Genomic DNA, 26,574 nt, shown 5'->3' with positions numbered 1-26,574 from the left:
AATTACCTGCCTTAAAGTTATAATCACGAATTATTTCATTCCGCAAAAACAGAATATTTGTATATTTTAATCGAATACTGATGATTAAACGCATATAACACGATCGCAATCACCGATTGAGATATTACAACGTTAAAATGACGTAATCGGAACATAATTTGTGTGGGATATACAATACAAGAGGGTATTGGAAAAACCATTAAGTGGATTTTTCGAAAGTCTTTGCGATCCTGTTATATATTTAGACAATGAGAGTTTAATTAGACCTTTTCGACATAATTGTAATAAAAATGTGGTTGACCACATACTGCCCCCTTTCGAGCCAATGACACTTTTAATTTAATAATGTCCATGTATCATATTATAATTATATTAAATAGCATGTTATACATTAACATCGAATTTCTCTCATTCAAGTCTCACTCAGTTTTGCCCGGTACTCTGTACATTATTTTGCATAAAATTATAGCACCATAGTAATGATATATGTTAAATAAAGCACGTGAAAAATACATACTTCAGAATATATATAACATTATTGACTCGATACAAGCATAATCACTAACATCCAGAAAACCCTGGTTTACGGCAATCCCGGTACATACAAAATAACGACTAACAATATATTTTAATCTAAAGACTATACACTGATTTATGAAAAAGTGTTGTTTTTTTTATTACATAGTCATACCGTAAAAAAATCATTAGTCAATTAGTGTCACATCGAGTGAATTTCCATTTTGGGATGAAATAAATGAAAAATGTAATACGTAACTCTTTTTTCCCTACAGCATGTGCATAATTTCCATTTAATTCCATCATTTTCCATTTCACTTCAAGATGGTGAATTAATACATCGGAAGGAACCGTGGGCTTATAACTATTCAACAGTGGTTCGACAGCGGGGTTGGGGGCTCCAGCACCCGCAATTTCTTCACGCGCACCCCTCCCCCCACCCCCCCCCCCAAAAAAAACCACCCATCTCAATCAATGCTAAACCATTATGCTCCCGCTCAACAGCAGCCGATTGCCTACACTTGCAGATATGTGCAAGAGAACAGACTTTTTAGCAGACAGTCACTGCTGCATTATTAATTTATTTTATCAGAGTTTTCTCATTGAAAAAGGTTACTAGTCGGATTTTGTTTGTTTGTTTGTTTACATAATCAGTTTTTAAAGTTCTTTAGTCTTTTCAGAGTGCATTGCCACGATCTGGAAAACATACCATCCAATCACTTCTTAGGATAACAATTTTCATGCAAATGTTGACGATGGAATGATTTTTTAAGGCATGGTGTTAAAGAAAAATCAATTAAATCTAACGATTCCACAGCGTTTCTTTCACAATGCAATCGCATGAATAGAACTGGTCTTTACTGATTTCGGCTTGGATATAATGGCATTTTCTTCTGTGAATCAAAACAAAGCACAATTAGGGAATAGACTGGGATCTACATTTTCATACATAAGGCAACTGTTTTCTTCCAAAAAGTACAAAGCAAGGACACATGGAAGAGGTAATGAACCCCACATGGGGAGGGGGCATTTGTTTATATGGGAAGGGCACTTTCTCAACACATGGGCACTTTCATTCTTTTGGGGAAACTGAGGGATAATGATCCCTTTGACCCCGGTTTCACCAATACTGCTTGCAATGATGAAATTTACAGTTCTGATTCGAAGCGTTTTAAGGCAGAATGTACGTGCAGGCGTCTGTACTTGGGATAGCGAATTACTCCCTAAAAAACAAATCGGAATGAACTTCATTCTATCATTATGGAGTGTATTATCTTTGGCTGTGCTCCCCCCCCCCCTTCATTCTGAAAATGAGTATATATCGTCCCAATTTATTAAGTGAGGTGAGGTCACATTATTTACATGTATGGTTAATATACTTCATCATCGTCCAGCACTTGCCCGAGTATATACATCACTCTCTCTGGTTTCCCGCTCTTTTCTTCGTCATCCCCTCCGACCGATTCGTCCTCAAAGTCGCTATCGGGATCGTCAAACATCGTGACGATCTTGGGGTAAATCTTACGGATGAGCTCTTCGATGGCGTAATAAGTGACGGACCAGATGAAACCCTCGATGGGCATCGAGATGCTGAAGATGGATACGAGTGTGAGTACCTCGTGGAGAGCTGTCTCGTCATGCTGGAAACAGTTCCAAGCTATAGCGGTCGCGATGAACCAATTGGGCGTGCCGACCGCCAGTGAGACTGCGCTGCAGGCCTCGTAGGGTAGCTTGAATAACGAGGCGAGGATGAGCCCGCATACAAACCCGACGAAGGGCAGGAGGCAGCCACCTACCCAGAGCTGCCAGGCACCGACATAGTGACTAGGGTTGTCTATGGCATTTAAGATGGGACAGACGACAGCAGTCACTGCAAAAGCAAAGCTGCAAATCTGAAAAGAACATTAACAAAAGTGCAAATGAACGACGACTATTCCTGGAAAATACACTTGACATTTAATGAAGTTGACGTATAGTGATTCATTTTCATACAGTTACATGTTGGAGTATTGGTCAAAAAATTATTAATATATACAACACAAACCCATTTTTATTTAAATATCCATTATTATATACCTCTCTTTAATATGTTGAATAAATCTAGTATATAATTCGGTTTATAAAAGATATATGGACTGCTTTCATATTCGAGACTACCTGTTTCTCTACTGGTTCTCGGAGACGCCGCGGCGTGCCTCGTGGTCATATCAGGATGTAACGTCCCCTTGAGCGTATGGAAACAGCCATGCCTCTCATAGCGGTCAATGTGTCTATATTCTGAACCATTTGAAGTCCCATCTCAAAAGAACCCATGAAATCATGACTATTTTCTGTTTTATGAAATTGACGTTTCATCACTAGCCAAACTAAAACTAAAACTAAAAGAGAGAGAGAGAGAGAGAGAGAGAGAGAGAGAGACCCAAGCTTCATAATGGTAAACAAAATAATTTATAATCAATCTTTAAACAAAATATTTGATTCTTACCTTGGCCACTTTCTTCGCTCGCTTTTCCCCTGCCAGTCTCTTGAAAAGCAACCCTAGTGCAACTGGTAGGAAGATGATGACTTCGGTGAATAAGATTTCAGTGGAGGTACCTATGATGTAATATGCATTTGACCATGCACTTGAGTAGAAGGAGAACCAGAATGGAATGAGCCCAATAGATAAAGCTGTAGAGAACATAGTAAGGCACAGTCTGAAAGGAGATGAAAATAATACAAAGGCAACATTATCATTACTGTTGGAATTTGGAATCTAATGTTGTTTCGAATGTTATTGTGTAAATATATCTAACCCTGTCTGAATAATTATTGCGTCCAACTCGAACCGATAGCAACTACTTTTGTTTATAAGAGGGAGGACAGAGGGGTGAGGGGCATGAAAGAGGTAAACAGTGCCCCCACATCTTTTCAAGTATCCCAATAGTACCACTTTTTACGTACGAAATGCGTCTATATTTACTTCAGATAAGTGCACTTTTTTCTTTCTAATATATAATAATATATAATATAATAATAGCCTAATAATCTACTCCAAATTTTATTAGTGCTTTTTTCACTTCCTATAAGTATTACTTTAACTTTGACTCGCACTTTTTTTCTAATGAGCGTCCTTTCTCTTCCCATAGGTGCACCTCTTACATTTGTAATTAGTAAGCCTTCCCCGTTCTAATAAATGCTACTTTTCACGTATGATATAAGTGCCCCCATATATCAAAATCCTTTTACTTTGGCAAAAGCCCCCTTTCCTTTGTAATAATTGAATTTTCTCCTTCTGATAAGTGCCCCTTTCAACTCTGATAATTGCCCATTTTCCTTTTTTATAAGTGCCACTTTTCCTTTCTAAAAATTGCCCCATTCAAATATGAATGATGATTGTTACGTTTGTGTCCACTTTTGTCCCTTGCCTCCCCCATTTATAACTCCTCTTTGATAAGTGCCCTTTTTACCTACATTTCCATTTTCTAATTCCTATCACCATGATGAGGGGCAGTAGCTAGTAGGGGAGCAAGGGGACACAATGCAGAAATAAAATGGAGATCAATATGAACATTTTTACGCGCAACCAAAACAAAAATGGATACACAAAGCACCCCTTTACCCAATAACAAAATAATGAGCTCATAGATACTTGAGATAACTATATTGCGTAATAAATGGACAAATGTCAGCTGTACATTGCCTTCTGTTGAACATTTAATGTAATGGATGACTGAATAAAATTATTTTAGACAGCTATGGCCTTATATACTAGGGTGAGCACAATAAGGGATGGTGATATTAATTGGCATGGTATATGGATGTCCCTGGAATACTTCGCATTGGCGACGCATTGGTAGATTGCCTCTATCATTGGTCTTACTCTATATATTATTCATTCTTCAAGACTTTCGTAATATAAACACATTTACTTGGCTGACGAAACAAACATTTCCTCTTTTATTTCGGTATCAATGATCTTGTTCACAGTATGGTTGCTGAACATTTATCAGATAGTTTGGATAAAGCGTGATCATCAATTTCAGTCTGAAGAAATCAAATTACAAAACACTTTGACAGGAAAAGGGTCAAAACATGTACATGTACCATGAGAATGATACATGTAGATGACTTTTCTTTCATGACATAAAAAAGGCGAGAGAGAGAGAGAGAGAGAGAGAGAAAAAAAAAAAGGGAGAGAGAGGGGTGGGGGGGAGAGAGAGAGAGAGAGAACAAGAGGGACAGACAGGAGGGGCTAAACGCAAATGTTTTGATTGACATCATACTTTTTAATGATCACTAATTAAACAAACCTGAGCCAATTAGCTTGATGTATTTTAATTACAGTTGATTTCATTTTTGTATTCACTAAGTTTATAAAGATGTATAAATATTCCTTTTCGTGTGATAACATGCGCGAAAGTTGTCGAAATGTCTTCAAATAAAGTGAGTTCGAGTCCAAAGGCATTTACGTACTTAATATGCCGTTCAAAAATATTTCAGTTTTTGTAAAAATTATTTTAAAATGTCTATTCAGATATGTTTTAAAACTTACCAAGTGGCACCAAAATTAATGAAGAGAGGACAGACACACCAGAAGTGTATATAATGTGACTAATATCTCTACATTTCTGAATGGCAATGTTACTGAAAATCCTCATCCCACCATAGACCCGTTCACATAGCTGTAAATAATGCCATGTGTGAACAGACCTTATGATAATAACAACAAACTAATAACTGTTTTTCTATAACGCCTTTATAATCATATAACTGATCAAAGCGCTTAGTGTATATAGTGTATATTAGCCCGCTAATTGGATTCAATATTATTTATTGCGTCTCTCCACCTCTCCACGTATACTGCACATTCTCCACCCCACTCTAATGCAATTCAAATATCATCACTTCTGACCTCTGATATCTAACCATGCTCCCACAAAAATGTTATCCCACATTTATGTCCGTGACATGAGATATCAGAAAATATTTCAGCATTTGGGTTTTCCAATGTCCCTTCTATATAATACGAAATTTACCAACATAATTCTCCTTCCTTGCCTTTCTTTCTTAATTTCATAAATGCGCCTAGCAATTATCTAATTATGGTGCAATATAAGTGTGTTATATAATTGTGGTATCGTTATTGAGTCTGCTTATAACTGGTGTGAATACGTAATGATAACAATATTAATACAAAATAATAATAATGATGATGATAATAATAATAATAATAATAATAATAACAATAATAATAATAATAATAATAATAATAATAATAATAATAATAATAATAATAATAATAATAATAATAATAATAAATAATAATAATAATAATAATAATAATAATAATAATAATAATAATAATAATAGTAATAATAATAATAATGTTGATAATAATTTTTTACTAAATCGAATAAAATGACTTTCAACTAAATTTGCTCTGAATCGACTCCAACTACCTTTTCTCGATTACCTTTTTGTCAATATCTACATCTAGGTATGTAGGTATGTATGGAACTCAGTTGTACCTACCATCAAAATGTATACTCGAAATTCTATGTCTGAACATTATCTATCTCTTAAGTGTGTCATATTAAACATACCATACGTTTGCAATGCCCCCTCCGCCCTTATCTTCGAAAATTGATAGATACTAAACTAATGCTACGGTCACAAAGCACCCTAAAATATCTAAAATACAATAATTGTACTCCTTGTAATGTTCATGTAAATTGCCTCGGTCACAAATGTCATCACGAACTGCTACGAACGCCCTACGAACGATTTTCAGACAATGGAAATTCGGGAAGACAATGGAAAAACAGGGAGATTCGTACGAAATTATCGTTCGTACGAACCTTTGTGACCGTAGCATAACGTCTCACCGTTGGCCTATCAGCACCTGTCTTGACTGTCCTTTTAAAGCAACGCAAAGGCTGTTATTCTTCCCCAACATGCAGTCACACACACTTCATAAATCCAGTGTGGCGTATCAAGAAATTAATTAACGGGGGTTGGAATATTGTAATCCGGAGGGGGGGGGGGGGTTAATGTATATTTGGGGGGGGGGGGGTAATGTATTGGGGGTGCCCCGCATGACTAACTGCAAATTGTATATGATTTTTTTTTTTTGGGGGGGGGTGGGGTCGGATCAAACAGGGAAAGCGTATTCCATCTTCACCGTATAATATATGAAATATACCCATCCACTGAATCCAAACCTGCCCTTACTTCTGCAAAATAAATCAATTATTAATATAGCGGTAGTGGCTTATAGATCTTCCTGCCCTTGGATACAATGCATGTTTCAGTCGATTGTTTGCATTTGGTAGATAATACTGTATTCGGAGCATGATTCGTGAATATATTTTAAATCAACTTCCATCACCTGCAGTGCTTTAATTTACATGTCAGTGAATAATCATGTGATTTTGTTAAAGGACCTTTAACAAAACATTGATATTCTCCTTTCATTGAAATTATTTCTTGTTTCCACCCTCTCATTCTCTATAATTCTCCCCTCTCTCTCTCTCTCTTTCTTGCACATGAAAGAAAGAGAGAGATAGGGACGGGGGAGGTGGGGGGGGGGTGTCAGTCAGAGAATGGGAGAGGGGAGAGATACATAGAAAGAGAGAAAACGAGCCAGACAGACAGACATAGACACACTGCAGAAAGAATTAGAAATATAGATACAGAGAGAGGGAGAAGATGAAAAAGGCAGAGAAAGAGAGAGAGAGAGAGAAAGAAAGATAGAGAGCAAGAATAGAAGGGAAGACATGAATACATGAACAAATTTCCCCTTTTATGTAATTTTCGTATGTTGCGTTAATAATACCAATACTGACCATAATGATTACGATAAATAAAATGTTTGCATTCATATTACACTGTAGAATAGGCTTTTCAATTAAATTAGTATTCTGCACATGCCGCGCACACTCTCTATTCCACTGGGAAGCATTTAAGCTATAGAACCCCTCGTCACGAAGGTACTAAATTATCTTTAAAAAGTTAATGATGCACTAATATTTGGACGGGGCTACACCCACCAAACGGGAAAGTTAAGCGAAATCATACTCCCATATTTTTTATATAGAAAATTATATTTTTGATAAATTTCGCCCTGCCCCTTTGTAAATAATGTAGGATCTGCCCCTGCACAACATAATACTCGTGTAATCAGATCCATACAGTCATATGGACATGAAAATGGTGTCGTATTAATTAGACCAGTGTTGTTGCTTGCTCTAGCAGCCGAATCTCAAACTAATTACAGAGAGCCATAACACTCCCGTGGGAAATAACTCTACGCTTGCAATATGACATATCGTGGCGGGTCAGATCACTTCACTGTGGAATCTCTGCAAGTTCCTCTCATTATTAGTACAACTGCAAAGAAAATTAAGACCACACGACGGTTCTAGGCACATGTTAATATAACCAGAAGTAGCGCACTACCTTTCTGGTAGGTGCCCGTTATGCATTCGTATATCTTTGATAATTGCCCTATTCAAATATAAGAGATGCCCTTTTTACTTTGACAATTGCCCCTTCCCTTTCTAATAAGTGCCTCTTTTTACCTCTGATAAGTGTATCTTTTTCCTTTCTCCATAACATGTGTCCCTAGTTTAAAGCGAAAAGTGCAACTATTTAGTTCATATAATTCCGTAACTTATTCAAGGTCTTTTTTAGTCTATCATGATGAGATTGTGCTTAAAACCCGATCGCGACTGTTTTTGTTGTTGTTGTCTTTCTCTTCATAAGATGTAGTTTTCCCATTGCGACCTCACTATATTAAAATTTTGCTCACTCGCTCGCAAATGATTATATTCAGACAATCACACCCTTTCTACAAAGCTTGAGCTTAAGCAGTATCTTGGACTATGTAAAAAGAGAAACAAATATTGAAAACATCCTGATGATAAAGGGTATATGTTTCCGCCTCAAGATTTCCCTTGTAGGTGCCCCCTTCTGTCAAGAAAGTGCTCTTTTGGGTTAGTGCTCCCCAAAACTTTGGAAGACACTTCGTCGCCACTTCCTACAACAAAATGTTCCGTGGTCATATAAGTGAACTCCTAACTTCAGCCTGGATCAAACATTACCTAACCCTAACCCCAGGCGCGGATCCAGGGGGGCCGAGCTGGCCTGGCCCCCCCCCCCCGCAAAAAAAAAGAAAAAAGGAGAGAGAGAGAGAAGGAAAGAAGGGAAAGGGAAAGAGGAGAGAAAGGGAAAAAAGAAGAGGAAGAAGAAAAGAAAAGAGGGAAGAAGTAGATGGGGGGGGGAAGGACTTGCCTCCCAGGCTGTTGGCCCCCCCCCCCCAATCAAAAAATAAAAGAGAAGGAAGGAAAGGGAAAGAAAAAAGGAAAAGAGGAGATACAAGAAAGGAAAAAAGAGGAAGAAGAAAAGAAAAAAAAGGGGATAACGACACAACAAATCGTCTTCTTTCTCTAATGATTTAATGAAACGTAAGCTTCCGCTTAGCGCGGGAGGGGGAAAACTCAATTCAGACGAGGATTATTTTTTGGGAACGGTACAACAAATCGTCTTCTTTCTCTAATAATTTATTGAAATGTCAAAGCTTCCGCGTTTCGCGGAGGAGGGAGGGGGAAACTCGCCCCTCCCTGCACCCACCCACCCCCAATTACGTCAATGCTGGTCACCATTACGAACCAATATTTGGCTCGCATAATTTCAAATTTTGCCCCCCCCCCCCAAGAAATCCTGGATCCGCGCCTGATGTATATACAACGGCAACAGTTTCAATATAAAATGTAAGTTCTTCTTACTTAAATCATTGGTCTGGAAACAATTATTTGCCCATTGTTGTGTATTGTATTACATTTTCACTGACAATGAATTCACATTGTAATGCAATTTTCAAGTTTCCCAGGCTTATTTAGGAGAACAGAAGATTGATATTGTTTAGTTGTACGATAACATCACTCAGTTTGATTTGATTTGATTGGAGATATATCTCATTAAAAACAGAGTAAAGGCTATACACCATTAAACTTCAAGCTCACTCACACATGATTTATTGCGACACTTTCAAGGCTACTTATTATTTCAAGTTCATGTATATACAAAGGGCAGCAGCTTGAATATTAAACGTAATTAAATCAATGGTCTGGAAAATGTTAATGCCCATTGTTGTATATTATACAACATTTTCCATAACGATGAATATACATTGTATGATGCAATTTTCAGGAAAACCATACTTGTTATTACTGTTATATTTGTTATATGATACTAAAGCAAATCGTTTCGCTTATCGATAAGATAAATCAATGTGAAGTACGTGTCAAATAATGAAATCATTACGTGCTATTTTTAACCGGACTAGACATTTGAAACGTATAAAAAATGTATACACTATTGACAGCAAGCAAGTTTTTTAAACAAAGAATTCAGAAATTGAACAACAATGCACATTTTAGTCTACACGGCATGCTCTACACCCTTAGTTGGACTGTAAACAGTTGTCTTCTTAAGTCTTCCATATAAATATAAATTTAAAGGAGGTCAATAATCATTATGAAAACACCACTTTCGTAAGGTTGACACATCAATATATATTGTGCGCACATGTAATCAGGGGCGTACGCAGGGGGGGGGGGGGTTGGGGTTCAAACCCCCCCCCCCCCTTTGGTATTTTTATGTGTGTAAACCCCCCTAAAAAAAAACTAAACCCCCCCTTTGGTTTTTTGTTTTTAAATAAAAAAAATTTAAAAAAATTATGCCCACGGCTAACGTAAAGTGACCTTAACACCCCCCCCCCCCCCCCCCCAACGAAAAAATGTCAAATTTTAAAATTTCGAGACCAAAAAAAAAAAAAAAAAGTGTCCGCAAAATGTAATTTTGTAACACAACAAAACTTCAAAAACCTGTGAGGGGTTTACATATAAGACTTATCATACAGCTTTATGGGGGTAGTCCCTTCCGTCACCTCCGCCTCTTTCACTGGCGTACTGATGGGGGGGGCAGTACCCCCCCCCCCAATACAATTTAAACATGGGTTATTTTTAATTTGATACCAGTGATTTACAAGTATTGCTAAAATGGCAGTATTTTTCCATGAGCTCCCGGGGGCTCTACCCCCTGGAACCCACCAAGGGCCCTAAGGCGGGCCCTGTTTGCTCATCTGGCCGTAATTAAATGCCTAAAGTCCTTGAGCTTTCGGGGGCTCTGCCCTCTGGACTCAACCAAGGGGCCTAAGGCGGGTCCCTAGATGCGTAATTTGGTGCCTAAAAGCATTTCCGTTATGTATTTCTTATGTATTTCTTTGTCTTTCTTTCTCCATATCCTCTGCACTCTCCTTATGTATTTTTTTGTTGTCCCTTTTCTATTACCTTCTCTTCCCTGGGTATACGTGCTTGCACATGAACTATATATGGCTAAACAGTTTTGTAAAAAAAAATATGCGCGAACGGTCAAGGAGTAAGAAGAAGGCAAAAAGAGAACAAAGACGGCATCCATGGAAGCCTTGTGAGAGTGTCCACTTTTTTTCGCTTTTACTTTCACCCTTGCATTCTTTCCTGAATCAGAGTTTTCTCACACCTTGTAGACTCGTGCAGGTTATGATCTTGTGTGTGTGTGTGCGTGTGTGTGCGTGTGTGTGTTTGTGTGTGTGCGTGTGTTTGTGTGTGTTCGTGTAACGAAATAACGTATATATTACAATAGCTTGGCAATTCTCATGGTTATGAGATACAATGTGAAAGGAAATGAGAGAATAATGGTCGCGTAGCTTAAATCAAAGTTCCCCATTGCAGTCCTCTCTTTTTGGATATTTTTGCATTTTGTTTTTGTAAGAGGTGTAGCGCCAGAAGAAAGAAGAGGAAGAAGAAAAGAAACGGGTGGAGAAGGAGATCGGGGGGGGGGGGGGGGAGGGCGAAAGGACCTTGCCTTCCAGGCTGTTGCACCCCCCCCCCCTCCAATAAAAAAAAAAGAGAGAAGGAAGGAAAGGGAAAGGGTAAGAGGAGATAAAAGGAAGGAAAAAGAAGAAAAGAAAAGAAAGGGGATATCATTTGCAATTTTCCCGCCGGTGGATCGAGGAGGGGCAAAAGGCCCTTACCTCCCCCCCACCCCCCCCCCAAGAGAGAAAGAAGGAAAAGGGAAAGAGGAGAGCTAAAAGGGAACAAAAAAGAGGAAGAAGAAAAGAAAAGGGTGAAAAGAACGGGAGATCAGTTCTGGTTAATCCCGCCAACAACGTGTGGATCGGGGTGGGGGCCGAAAGGCCCTTGCCCCCCCCCCCCCACCCCCACCCCCACCTCGGCAAACCTTAAGGAGGAGAGAAAGGGAAAGAAGAAAAAAGAGAAAGAAGAAAAGGGGGGGCACTGGCGTACTAATAGGGGGGGCTTGGGGGAATTCAAATTCAAACGTGGTTTATTTCTAATTCCATAACGGTGGCTTACAAATAATGCTGAATTCTTTCCGAGATTTTTCCTCAGTTTTTAGTAAATTATACTTTTGCATGCGTTTGTTGGAAAATGACAAATTCCTAAATTTACAGCCAGGCAAGAAATATGATTCTTGAGAAAAATTAGGGCCCGGGGATCGGCTGGAATCGCAAGCCTCGAGCTCCCCCACCCCCTCCACTTTTTTTTGAAAAGGTATAGTAAAGAGAAATAGAAATAAAGAGAGCAAGAAAGAAAGAATAGTTAACTAGCTGGTCATCTGACCGAAATTAAACGCCTAAAAAACCCTGAGCTTCCGGGGTTCCGTCCCTTGCACCCCGCCTAGGGCCCTAGACTCCCCTGGATGCTAATCTGACGGAAATGTAATGCCTAAAACCCCTGTTTTCTGGGGGCTTCGCCCGCTGGACCTCACGCCAATTAGTGTCCTGCCAATGTCACAAATAAGGTATAAAAATATGTTCATCTGACCGTAATCAAATGCCTAAAACCCCTGAGCTTCTCGGGTCGGACAAGGTATCAAAATTTGTTTATCTGACCGCAGGCGCGTAGCCAGGGGGGGGGGGGGGGGGATAGAAGAAAAAAATAGAGAGGAGAGGAAAGGAAGAGGACGTAGGGAGAAAAAGGAGCAGACAAAAAACATCTTTGAAATTCAGACAAGAATTAAGAGTAAAGAGAACGGTACAACGAATCGTCTTCTATCTCTAATAATTTAATGAAACGTCAAAGCTTCCGCGCTTAGCGGAGGTGGGGGGCTGAATTAAGACAAGGATTAAGAGTCGAGAACGATACAACGAATCGTTTTCTTTCTCCAATGATTTAATGAAACGTAAAAGCTTCCGCGCTTCGCGCGAGACGGGGGGGGGGGGGGGGGAGGGGGGGGCTGAATTAAGACAAGGATTAAGAGTCGAGAACGGTACAACGAATCGTTTTCTTTCGTCAATGATTTAATGAAACGTAAAAGTTTCCGCGCTTTGCGCGGGAGGGGAAAATTGCATTAAAACGAGGATAATTTTCGAGAACGCTATAACGAATCGTCTTCTTTCAATAATAGTTTAATGAAACGTCAAAGCTTCCGCGCTGCGCGGAGAGGGGGGGGGGGGCTGAATTAAGAGAAGGATTAAGAGTCGAGAACGGTACAACGAATTGTCTTCTTTCTCTAATACTTTAATAAAACGTCATATATAGCTTCCGCGCTTTGCAGAGGAGGGAGGGGGGAAACTCGCCCCTCCCTACATCCCCCTGCATTACGTCACTGCTGGTCACCATTACGTACCAATATTTGGCTCGCATAATTTCAAATTTGGGCCCCCCCCCCCTAAGAAATCCTGGATCCACGCCTGCCTAACCCTGATATGCTGCTAATTTAATTAAACCAGACGCTGGATATAAAATCACCTCGTCAAACGAAGAAAAACTGTCCTCTTACTACTTTAGCCCTGTGTCGGTTTTAAATTTTTACGGACCAAATAAAGCACGGAGAAATTTTGTTACCGGAGTAATAATTTGTCGTCCGAGCAAAATTTGGATCTCCATCAACAAGGGACCCGATATACGTACCCGACAGTGACGAACCCTTCGCCGTAGTAGACGAGCACGGAACAAAACGGCGATACGGGGCACACCGCGAGAATGATCATGGCGAGGGCATCGAAGACTTTCATGTCGAGGACGAGGGCGAGGAGGTAACCGACCAGGGGCTGGATAAAGTACTGGAGTCCTAGACCGATCATCACACTCTGCGGAAGATGCATTTCTTTACGGGAGAAGTCGTCCATTGAGATGAAACAACCCATGCCGAACATGGCTATGGCTGCCCCGCAGTAGCTCACTAACACAATGGACAGGACCAACCAATCGCTCTAAGAGAGAGAGAGAGAGAGAAGCCATTTTACGAAAGTGAAAGTGGTCCATACAATTTTATCTCACTCATAAATATACCGAAAACGCGATCGATGCTCTTGGGGTCATTTTTCGAAAGTAGTTGCGATCACGTTCACAGTGAAAAATAAAAGAGAAGAAACCTTTTGCTCTGAACTGCTTTTCATCTTCCTTCTGGTTCCACCGGATTAATTGAAAACACTTAAACTTGCCGTCGATTTTTTTTTTTTTTTTTTTTGGGGGGGGGGGGGTTAAATCTTCACTATGATTATAGGTCGTTTAAGAATCCTGATTAAAGTAAGTTTGAAAGAGTGTTCCATTATTACGCTCAATTCCATTGTGAATGTGACATAACAATTGGATCCTGACGTCGACATCCCCCCTCTGGCATGATTTTTATTTTCTACACGAATATGATGGGCTTATTAGTCAAGAGCATAAGGTAGTCAAGAGAATATCTGAGTTATGATTAAGGTAGGGTAGATCTACACTCTTCTCCAGGGTTTGGGTCCATGATTTAATAAGGGTAAGTTTAGGCTTGCTATAATGAGGTCCGAATTTAACTTTTATCTAAATTAGCCCAAATCGTATGTAAAGGACAAAATGCTGCTCCCCCCGGCCCCTCACATTATTTTTTTAATAAACATAATGATGTTGGGTACAGAGAAGATTAAGATTGGGGGTAAGGATATAATCAAGTAGGGTTTGATAGGGGTAAGGTCTGGCTCGCTATAATGCGATCTGAGTTTATTAGGCTCGTTCGCATACTTACTCGAGGTGGGGCACCATTTGGAAGCATATTCTCAAGCGATGTGACGTTGTCGAATCCGACGTCGTGAACGTTCCCGTCGATGATCCCCATTATTGGTATGATCTTAGTTGACGATTAGGTGGATGAATAGACCGGGTAACTCAATCGGAAAATTATTGGTCCAAGGTATATACCAGCCTTTTTATAATCTATATGAATAAGATAAAGATATAAATTCAAATTATTTATTCAAATGTTTTTGCTATCCTCACTTTCATTACCATCATCATCGTCGTCGTCGTCATCATCATCATTATTTCTATTATTATTATCATTATCATCATTATTAGTAATAGAAGTAGTAGTATATTATTATTATTGTTATTATCGTTGTTGTCGTTGTTGTCGTTGTTGTTAATATTATCATTATTATTTTAATTATTATTATTATTTCCGCTATTATTATTATTATCATTATCATCATAATCAACAACAACATCATCATTAGAAGTAGCAGCAGCATCAGCAGTATTATTATTATTATTAGTAGTAGTAGTAGTAGTAGTAGTAGTAGTAGTCAGTGGCGGATCCAGGGGCGGGCCCGGCTCCCCCCCCCCTCCCCTGGGGAAAAAACGTGTATAAACACGTTAATTTTACCTTTTCTTAGAGATGCCCCCCCCCCTTGGCGCTCAAGCGGGGGGGGGGGGGTGCGATTTTTCAAATTTTCAAGGGCCCCCCAAAAAAATTAGTGCTCACTAGCTCTACCCAAGTTAGCCGGATTATATTATTAGCATTCTAACATTCCTGCCCAGTCTAAAAAAAAATTGCTTTCCAATGCCTTACTCCTATTTACTATTATTTTGTGACTCGACGCAAACTCGTCAAATTATTTAGTGCCAAGTTTGTATTGATATATTTAAGATTCGGTAATTGAAATAGATTTTTAAATTCAATTATTATAAATGTGATTTATGTTAGATCAGCGTGTTCTGTTTTATAACAGACATGTATCAAATCAACAAAGATTATTTACGCCTATAGACAACGGCTTTCAAACGGGTCATCATCCGAAAGATGCTTCTGAGATTCGAACCCATGTCGTTTTGTAGGCAGACCAGAGTATCGTCCACTTAACTTACTCATAGTTTGATCTATATTTTCTGTAATGCTTATCTAAATTGTTTCAAATCAATAATAACTATTATAGCCTATATACATTCATCTAAAATGGTCACTTTACTCATATTTTTTTTCCTGTTGTTGAATAACTTAAATGAACAATCTGAAGTTACTCAATAAACATCTTCAATAACAAAAAATCCTTCCTTTTTAAAATCTTATTACATCAAGAAGCAAGGATTCTGTAACTAAATGAGGGGTACATAGTTTCAAAAATCTCTGACAAGCAATTCAAAAGAAAGGGTTCATACATTTTCAGTAGCATACCTGTGTAGTCTCTGGCATGAGAGAGAGAAAGGGGGGTGGGATGGACAGAAAGAGTGGGAGAGATGGAGAAGAAGAAAAAGGGGGAGTGTGAGAGAGAGAAAGATGGAGAGAGAGAGAGAGAGAAAGAGAGAGAGATTGAGAGAGGGGGTATATGGCGAGGGGGTGGAGACACATGCCCCCTATGGCCCTGGAATCCATGACTGATAACAATACAGGAAGAAACGTATATACCTTCCCGCACATGCCGCAGGTGACTATATGCTAGCATAATCGTATTCCGATCACTATTCGACATGAACAGTGCCAACGTTGCACAAGTGGATTTTGACATGAATTTTTTAAATCTACATTATTTTCCTAGACATCCAAAACGGAAGAAATAGAAATATTGAATAATTGGGAAGCAAAACCATGCTCTCTCCTTAACAATACATTATGCTGAAAGCAGCCAGAGAGATGGAAGGAAAGCGACGAATCCCAGCATCGTAATTAACATTATTCTGTAGCTATGGATGGGATGTAGCATGCCAATCGATGTTTTAGCATTCTATATTATACTTCCCTATGACCCGAGGCAGCGCATGGCCAATTTCACATCGAGGAGAAAATGTCGATACTTGCTTATCTTTAAAGAATAATTATTTACATTTTTTACATTTATTAGTATTTCACCATGGTTGCTCATTCAACAAAAGTTAGTCGTCCATGCTACACATGAAGAAGACGAAAATGCGCTCGGTGGGGGGGGGGGGGGGGGGGGGGGGGGGGGGGTAGTGAGCACATTTTTTTTTTGGGGGGGGCCTCGAAAATTGAGCGTCAGAGGGGGCCCCATCTCCCCCAAAAAGGTAAAATTGACGTGTTTTTACACGTTTTTTCCCCCAAGGGGAGGGGGGCCCGCCCCCTCCTTGGATCCGCCACTGCACCTTGCTAATACATGGGAATCTCCATCAGGCCGCTGTACAGAGTGACAAACATTCAGTCACAATATCTATATAGTTTATGTGGGAGTATCTTCAACTAAACAAACATTCAGTCACAATACCTATAGTTAACGAGGGGCCCGGAATATCGTCAACTAATTGACATTGTATGTCAGGACGACACCTTGCTAATACCGATAGCGTGTTTTTAACTGATTTCTGTTTAATGTGACAGGCATTTCACGCCACTATTTATTTCGCCGACCCCCAAATTTTTGTTTAATATGATGCTTTACATGTATACATTTCAATATCTATATGGCATCCCTAAAATGATTATGATCCTTGCAGAACGATGTAAAACGCTTTTTTCTGATAAGGCTGTTAAATCTTGTGATAGATGGAAAATATACGTGTAGATGGCTATATATACAATATTTTAAGTATTGCTTCAGGTATAATACAGGTAGGTTCCATTAACTTTGCTGGTAGGCATTTTGTGTAGAACTGTAAATGAGGGAGACAATATTTTCATCAACTGTTACATAACCCCTAGTTTCTGCTTCGACGAATATGGTGCGCCAATCGCCAACCCATCATACCATAAGGCCCCCCAAAAAAATCATTTGGTTGTCCTCGACCGCCCGCTCGTCATTTTCGGGCCGCTCGTATTTTTTATTTTTTAATATAATTTTTTTTTTTTTTAATATAATTTTTTTTTTTTTTTTTTTTTTTTTTTTTAGGGGGGGGGGGGGGGGGAGCAATCTTTAATGCCAAACATACCATTTTATGCATTTGCAAGGATCGAAATGCGTCCCGTTGCCAGTTTGGTCTTTTTAGTACGCAATTAGGTTTTTATTAAACTTGCCATTTTAAAACACTTGTCAAAATGCCGTTCATTCAAATCAGGGTCTGAGCATTCTTAAACTCATTTTAAAGCCCATCTGTCCTAGTTTACAGGAGGGATTAGACCACCCTGCAAGGTCACTGCACAGGTGGTTATCTCATCAAATCACTCTCAGTTAATATAAGATAAAGAGGATAATGGGGGACCAATGGTCACCGATTAGGCATTGTTTGCTACATAGAGGGCGCAAGTAGCTGATAAGTAGTACAATGGAGATTTAAAAGGTGCTGTATTTCAAAGCCCAAAATACTTTCTGTGTTGGTCTTGATATTCATTGTACATTAAACTAGTCTTTTACCATATTAAAGTGTTTTATAGACTTTGTTTGTTTAAATGCTTGACAATCCCAATGATTTTTTTTTTTTGTTATGGAAAAAAAAATTATTTAAACAAAACAAGAAAAAAATGGGGGGAAAAAAAAAAAGACACAAAAAATGAAATAAAAAAAAAAAAAAAAAAAAAAAAAAAAAAAACCGCCCGCCCCTACTCCAGAATAGCAATCGAGGACAACCAAACAATTTTTGGGGGGGCCTAACTTAAGAGTCACCACAATTTGATAACTAAATGAACTAACAAAAACCTTGTCAATATGTACTCAACTTCTTATTTTCATTGAATTGACTGAATTAATTTCCTTAAAGGAAACTCCAATCTGAACAGACAACTACTCTAAAAGAAAGTAAAAACATATTAGAGAAGCAGATAAGTGAAAGTGTCAATGAAATCGAACTATAAATAAGAAAGTTATGATATTTTGAAAGTTGTAATAATCACTATACCCATGGGCACTTCAAACTGGCTGAATTAGAAATGTTACCGTAGTGCCGAACGATTTTCCCATTTCTTTCAACACATTAAAAAAAATGTATGACTCAGGACGGTATTTTATTTTTAGAAGACCTATGAAAACATGGTTTTCCATGATATATTTGAAGTAATGCCCCAAGGGAAGAGGGACTTAGGAGAAAAAAAAGAATTAATTTTGTAGACGACTATAACAGGACAGCTGTACGATAAATATTTTGATTCTCATATTCTAAATAGTCATAAATCCCTTATTATTGGTCAATGTTTTTCCAAGCTTTTGCCCTTCTGTTTCTCTTATTTTTCTGCTTTAATTACACAAATAAACGTAATACAAAGGTTGTATTGTCCGTTAATTCGTATTGTTACAAAAAAACAATCGGCGCGCCGTTCATCAACGGACTCGGGTTAAACCAAGTTCAATACAAGCCATGGAACTACATCTGTTGACTCATCCATACCCAATCCAAAGACATGCCTTAAAGAAATCCAAACTTCAAAATGTTCATATTTACGAAAGGCCCATTATTAATCTTCTGCTAGCCACATGCAATCACACCTGCAGCAACGATACTTAATAGTGGAGATTTATTGCAGTACAAAGTAGAAGGAACATACCCTTCCCTTTCGATATAATTCGCGTAGCCGCGGGCACACTGAGGGGCACGTACCCCATTACCCCCCCCCCCCCCTTGATTGATAATGAAGGGGTAAGAGGGGGACGGGGAAAGATACAAGAAGAAGTGACACAACACTCTTCCACTCCCTAATTAATGGGTCTGTTCATTCGCTTTTCATTCACATTAAGACGCACCCCCCCCCCCCCCACCAAACAAAAAGAGGTCTTGCCCCACGATAATCATCGTCCGACATTGAACAGCTTGCTGTCATATAATACTATTAATGTTTGATCCATGTTGGGATGACAGCTTACATGCAAATATCCATTGGGCCTATTAAGTTTTTACCAGGTCATTACAAATATGCTGGTAGAAGAGACGTACAGGTATATGCCACAAAGGAAAGGGAGATGGTAAAGTAGAACAGTATTGATATCATAATATGGAAATAGTAAAGTGTACAATACTATACACGGTTTGGACATAATGTAATACTATCCATGGTGACATATATTTAAGATGTAACATTTAACGTGTCACAGTTTGGATATAATACACTATATGAACAGTTTTGATGCGATAGTCTTTAGATATAACATTAATTATCATGAACAGTAATGTTTGCCAGATGTTAACTATTAATAATAACAGCCTCTTTCGACTTCATTTTCTCAAAATAAAAACCGTTACCAATTTCAATTTTCCATCACAAATTGCATATCTAATCAAGTTAGATTGAAAAGACCGATAGCAATACATATCACTGAGAAGTTACTGTAAGTGTCATCTGGAAGTACAGGGTATAAGGCTGATTATTAACGAACACCAAACATTTACGCCTCTATACCCACATCATTTTTATTATCATCATTTTGAAGGCAACTCCGACATAATGTCGCATCGTTATTTGTTTATGTATCATTCGTATCATTCATGTGAGCTTTAAAAGATAAGCCCTTGTCAAGTGATGACTTAAAAGAAAAATACTGTCTGGAAGCATTTGGGAGAGATTGAGTACATAAGAATTACCGAGTACTGTGAGGCTCTGGAATGATGAAAGTGAAAAGAAATTGATTAGATCGTATATCACATGCACTGCACATAGAAAGGTTTATATTAGATTAAACATTACGTGGTAATAATAATAATAATAATGATAATAATAATTCTACATTTATATTGCGAACTCTGCCAACATAATGGCACTCTTGGCGCACAGATCAACAAATCAATTACAAGAATATGGTCATTAATCAAAATTCAACAAATTATATTCCGAAATGAAAAGGCGACAAAATTAATGGTCAACGAAAGTACAGATATACTACTAATAACCAAAAGTAATACAAAATATTCTAACTGAGATAATAATCCTAACACTAACAGTACGCCTTATTCATCAACAAGGCCTTCAATATTTGTTGAACATTTCTAATTAATGAGCTCAACTTCAAGTCCAAAGGTAGTGCATTCCAGGCAAGTGGGGCAGCAACGCAAAATGACCTATCACCCCATAATCGTTTACACTGGTCAATATTTTCCGAGCGGAGACATCTCGCAGGCTTCCTCCATTCTACCATCTCCATCATCTTCATCAGGTACAAGGTTTTCATTTTGTTGTTGTCACATTTTGAATATAAATCAATTTCATAAGTAATATTTTATGAGAGATATTTCTTCCAAATTGATTTTAAAGACTGAAAAAGCTCACACAATGATTAAAGATGATTTTTAATTTTTAATATAACTCAATTTTCCCTTTTTAAAAACATTTCTCGAACGCGGAGTAAACGTAGAAGGTTGCCTTGAATGTTCAGTCTTACCGACCTACCAAAACCACTGCAATGCTTGATGGTAGAAAGATTGTGTTTAAATTCCATATTTAATCTTGTGGATATCATTCAAAAAGCTGTTATAGACCACGTACCGGTAGATAGTAAAGCAATGAGCTCAATTTCAATGCGGTATGCAATAAAATTGTGTCCATCTTATATTTGTTTTAAAGGAAAAAATAGTAGTAATGCTTCAAACGAATAGGCTACGACAGAATACAATCGTAGGTTCATTGTCGTAGTCTGCCGCAATCATTTTATTGAAGGTACTTTTCCGACCACAGTCAAGGTAATATTTTCAATCAGTATGCACGATTTGTTGGTTTGTGGATTTCCCATTCCCATTCCGAGACAATATTTGGAAACACCGTATGCACAGATAGGACAAAATGATATGTCCAATGCGCATGGCTGTGTATACTCCTTGTCAAATCCCCTTTACACTATGAACACTATTCATCAATTGACTGTTGATTTTGTTATATTTTTAAAAACGTACATAATTATTATTACGTATATATTCCATTCGATCGTCTTCTGCTAGCTCTGGCCGGCGAATTTTTCAAAATAAGTCTTATAAGTGCAGAAATAATTCACGTGAATTCGCAATAGCTCGGTTTAGGCACTTGACATTGAATGGGATCCTATTTTGCTGCCCTTTTGCTGCAACCTAGCCAACAAACAAATTAACTCAAACCGTAACCCATTGTATCACTATTGTGCTATCGACATCTTTCGCCTACTCCTTCCTTTCCCTGTTTTTGTTAAGCTAAAGTCCGTACTCCCTCTTGTCATGATGTTTGTCCTTCTTGCAAATGTCACCGTGCTCAACTCTATCTACAAAGTCCAATAGTCCTGGCTACTTCTTGCCAAATGCCAATGATGACATTGTTCTTTGTAACCACACATAGTCATTGATCATTCTTTTAAATATCTCCTTCTGTTCTTGTAACCCTGTAATCCTTTCTATTTCCTGATTATGTTTTCTTTTGTTCTTTGTAGCCCTGTAATTTTCGTTCTTTCTCGTCGATGACTTCTCCTGTTCTCTAAACGAAAGTTTGTTGCTCGTTCTTGTCGGTAGCCCTGTAGTCCTTGCTCCTTATAGTCGATGTCTTCACCTGTTCTTTGTATCCCAATAGTTCTTAGGCCTTGTCTAAGTCTTTCCAATTATCTGCAGCCCTACACGTGATTGTTCCTTCGTGTTGATGTCTCCTTGTGCTCTCCGTAACTCTGTGGTCCTTGTCCCTTCTTGTTGATACCTGCTCTTCGCAACACTGTGCAGTCCTTGCTCATTCGTGTTGATGTCTCGTCCTGTTCTTTGTAACTATGTAGTTCTTGTCCTTCCTGTTGATGTAACTTACAGGTCTTTTTAATACGACAGTTCTTGTTCAATATTATGTTGATGTCTACCCCTGTCCTTTGTAAAACTGTAGTCATTGCTCCTTCTTGTTGGTGTCTCGTGCTGTCCTTCCTAATCCTATACGTTTTGTTCCCTTTCGTCGATGTTTCCATGTGTACTGAGTAGCCTTATTCTAGTAGCCTCTGTTCATTCTTGTTGATAACTTATCTTGTTCTTTGTAACTCTGTATAGTCCATGCTCTTTATTGCTGATTTCTCTGATGTTTGTTTGTAATTCAGAAGGCTTGATAGCTCAGTCGGTAGAGCAGTGGTCTCGTAATCCGGTGACCCGGGTTCGAAACCAAGGCGATGCGCTAATGCCCTTTGGTAAGGCATTGATCCTCATTACCAGGTCCCTCGGAGAGGACCTAAAGCCGTCGGCCGTCTGGTTGCTTACTAACAAGCATTTATGCTTTCTTAGCAGTCAGGTAAAATAACCACCACCACAAATTAAAAAAATCAATATTTTCCCTCTGGTAGATATCTTTACCGCTTCTGTGTAACCCCATGTTCCTTGCTCTATCTTACCAATGACTTATCCCGTTCTTTGTAAGTCCTGTGTCCTTCATGTTACCCTTGATCTTGTCCTTGATCTTCCTTGTTAGTTTTTTTTATCAGTTCTTTGTAACAATCTATCCTCTGCTCCTTCTTGGCGGTGCCTCCTTCTGTTCTTTATAAGTCTAGAGTCCTTGTTCCTTCTAGTTGATGTCTCCTGTTCTTTGTAACCGTGTGATCCTTGTTGATATCTCCTTCTGTTCGTCGCAACTCGGCTGTCTTTGCTCTTTTTAGTTGATGTCTCCTCCTGCTCTTTGTAACCAGCATTGCACTTGAGCCTTCTTGGTGATGTCTTTACCGAATCCACGTAACCCTATATATACTCACTGTTTCGTCTTGATGATGTCTTCTCCTGTTCTTTGTAACCAATATCCTTGATCCCTCCTGCCAGTATATTCACTGTCTCTAGCTCTGTTCATTCAGTCCAATAGTCTTTACTCCGTCTTGTTGATGACTTCCTCCTATTCTTTGAAATTCTATTGTTTTCCTCCCACTTGTCGATGTCTGTATCGCTTCGTTATAGCTATGTGATCCTTGCTCCTTCTTTTTCATATCTTCTTAAGTTCATATCTTCATAAGATCACTGTAACTCTATATTGTCATTGCTCCTTCCCATCGATGTCTTCAAATCTTCTTTTAAACCCGTCGTGTAGGTAATCCTTGCTCATTCTTGTCGAATTTTGTTCGTGTTCTTTGTAACTGTGTAGTCCTTGCTCCCTCGTAACCATAATTATATCCTCCTGTTCTTTCTAGCCCTGTAGTCTTTGTTAATTCTTGTCGATAACTTCTCCTGATTTGTGTAAGTCTAAAGTTTTTTTTTTTTTTTTTTGCAATTTCAATAAATCCAAGGAGCCTACTGGGTTATGTATTGGCACACACAACATTGCAATACATTAAACAAGGTAAAATCTTTGAATTATACAGTAAGATTGAAATATTTTCTGGCAAGAAGTGGCGCAGTTTGCTGATGACACCAATATTCCTTGATATTTGTTTAGATATAGTAAATATATGTTCAACCCATGTTAAATGTTGATCGATAATAATTCCTAAGAAATGTGTAGATTGGACACGTTTTATGATTACATTATTCATACTAATGTTAAGATTGGTTAATTAATTTTCTGTGATTGTATTTTGCGTACGATGAAAGTATAGAAAGCTAGATTTGGAAGTATTAAGAGATAATTTATTACAATTAAACCACTGTGAAACATGGCATAACTCCTCATTAAGAAATTGACATAAATCATTTTAACATTTTCATGACTTTAACGGATATTGGTGTCATCAGCGAAAAGAATGAATTTTAGTTTATCAGAGCAATTAATTAAATCATTTATATACATTAACACATGTGAGGATATCGAAACGATAAAAAAAGAATATTTGAACAATATCATGATACATAATAAGAGGAGAAGAGAACACACACAATAAGAGAAAACATAGAAGAAGAAAACTCTCAAGAAGTTTCAATCCAATTGTTTTGATTATTATATATATATTTGTGTTATGCGTGTAGATGATACATATTTATACACACACAAATATGTATGATAATTATGTATGTACATATAGATATGTATAAATATGTGCTTGTGTTTGAAGGTGTATGGGTGGTGATGCGCATGTGTATGTGGTTAACACATTGCAATTATGTTGTGGTCGGGTATGTTTTTTTTTCTTTTTCTTCAAAATGTAGATATAATTATATACCTTGTAAGTTTTTAATTTGAATGTTATTGGTTGGTATTTCAGGTTATAACCAAAACATAATGATCAATCTTATGGTAGCTCTCTCGCAATCCCTATACTTGACGTGTAAAGTAATGATGGCTATGAATATTTCTATAATAGGAATACCCATTTTTGAAATTTACACAATATGTCATTAATGCCTTCTGTTACTGCACATATTATTGGCGGGGATTACATATGGATTAGACACGGAATACAAAATTGGCAGCCAACGGGTCAAAGTTATTTGTATTACTTCACAAAATGTATATGCTAAACCAGTAGGTCCATGGCTAAACAGAATGATGTAATTTGACTATCGATATACTTGTTGAAAATATAAAGATACTAAGATACTAAGTTAAGATACTCGCATCGGAATTGAAAATTATTTTGTTATTATGTTATGCTATATAAAGGTTATGTTACGATACTGCAAACGGTATGCGTTTAAATGATAGATTAAAATGAATGAGCTGTAATTATTATGTTGCATACAAAGGAATGTAATTATCAAATTTGCATTATTAAACAAGTTAGAATTGTACTAAAACTATAGTATGTTACCTCTTGATGCGATTCACTGCAGTTGAATAGATTACTTTCCACAAAAAACAGACTTCGGCATGAAGAAATATAGCGACTGAGTGTATCTAATCCCTTAAAATGCTGATCACAAGAGGGGCACACAGTCCAACGCGTTCGTTTGTGTGTCGAAAAAGCTCTCCGTTTCGTTAGGATCCTTAATAAGAGCGGGCTGGTGGAACAGAAGTAATATTATATTTACACTTCTAAACAAAGATGAGTGGCGTCTCCCATACCATAGAGTGCAGTTGAGTGATTTCCTGAAGCCAAACACAGACTTTAATTCTGATTGACATCACTTATCATCAATCTATCATCGAAAGGGTATGTGAATGCTGTCACAGACCATTTGGGCGCCTAAAAGTTCATAGCTGGTTTGTTAATAAGTTAAACCACAACGGGAGAAAGAGATGAAAAGCTGTAAGCTTGGCACTCGTGCAAGTCGTAATGCAACAAGCTTCGTTATGATGAAAACGTACGTGCCGTCATGTCAACGCCACCGTCGCCTCCCCTTCACATGGTATATGTAATTTGCACAAGATGAAATTCGACACTGTAGTACCAGGATAATTGCCCAGCTTAGGATACCAGTATATTACTCGCTCTGTTGATCTTTCTCATTATTTGTCGTGGGCAATTCTCTAGTTTGCCAGATGCTCAGGTCAAGCTATTTAAAAATGGTAATTTGTTATATATCTAAGAAAATAAACATTCGAGAATTTATGTATTAATGTATAAATTACACTTAAGAAGTAAACGCTTTATAAACGATGTTGACAATTTTTGAAAAACAAAATTATCAATTTATATTATGTTCTAAATGTCGTTATATAAAAATATCATAACGTTAACCGCAGTGTCCAATGCAACTACGAGGTGTTCAAAAATAGGGGGAGCGACTTAGAGTGAGTGCAGTCATTGAGTGGGCACTTCGTACTGGAGGGGTGCACCGATCTTACGGGGTCGATGAAGTACAAGTCACAGATTAGGGTACTATCTGGAGGTTCCTATCATCTTCTCTTATATTCCACATCCTCCCTTTCCCGTCCTTCTCTCCCTCTCTCTCTCTCTCTCTCTCTCTCTCTCTCTCTCTCTCTTTTCTTCTCTTCTAAGGGACACGTTACCCGTGCCTCTAATGAGCTACGCCACTTCATAGGCGACATACTTTTAGTAACAAAACTAAAGGGCTGCTTAATTGAACCCTCTCAGCCCCTCCCCCTCAC

At 38.2% G+C, this 26,574-nt stretch overlaps 1 protein-coding gene across 1 annotated transcript; it reads right to left on the bottom strand.

Annotated features, from left to right (window-relative positions):
• Positions 1-668: 668 nt before the first annotated feature.
• Positions 669-25,866, bottom strand: LOC583801 (ileal sodium/bile acid cotransporter). Its single transcript, XM_030972389.1, has 5 exons — positions 25,334-25,866; positions 14,566-14,753; positions 13,473-13,774; positions 3,002-3,212; positions 669-2,408 (listed from the first exon to the last, which is right to left on the bottom strand). The coding sequence occupies exons 2-5, from the start codon at positions 14,653-14,655 to the stop codon at positions 1,887-1,889; spliced, it is 1,125 nt and encodes a 374-aa protein (XP_030828249.1). The 5' UTR covers positions 14,656-14,753; positions 25,334-25,866; the 3' UTR covers positions 669-1,886.
• Positions 25,867-26,574: the final 708 nt, after the last annotated feature.

The sequence above is a fragment of the Strongylocentrotus purpuratus genome, unplaced genomic scaffold (assembly GCF_000002235.5).
Source record: "Strongylocentrotus purpuratus isolate Spur 01 unplaced genomic scaffold, Spur_5.0 spur5_scaffold_6, whole genome shotgun sequence".
Lineage (NCBI taxonomy): Eukaryota > Metazoa > Echinodermata > Echinoidea > Camarodonta > Strongylocentrotidae > Strongylocentrotus > Strongylocentrotus purpuratus.
Note: the sequence above shows the minus strand (reverse complement) of the source record. Positions and strands in the feature narration are given on the sequence as shown.

What these genes read in the sequence shown, in the direction of transcription:
- LOC583801 (XM_030972389.1), bottom strand. Translation starts at nt 14,655, where the DNA reads ATGGGGATCATCGACGGGAACGTTCACGACGTCGGATTCGACAACGTC. An exon ending in GAAGGGTTCGTCACTGTCGG is followed by an intron (nt 3,213 to 13,472) that starts GTACGTATATCG and finishes ATCTCCTTTCAG; the next exon opens with ACTGTGCCTTACTATGTTCT. An exon ending in GAGCGAAGAAAGTGGCCAAG is followed by an intron (nt 2,409 to 3,001) that starts GTAAGAATCAAA and finishes TGTTCTTTTCAG; the next exon opens with ATTTGCAGCTTTGCTTTTGC.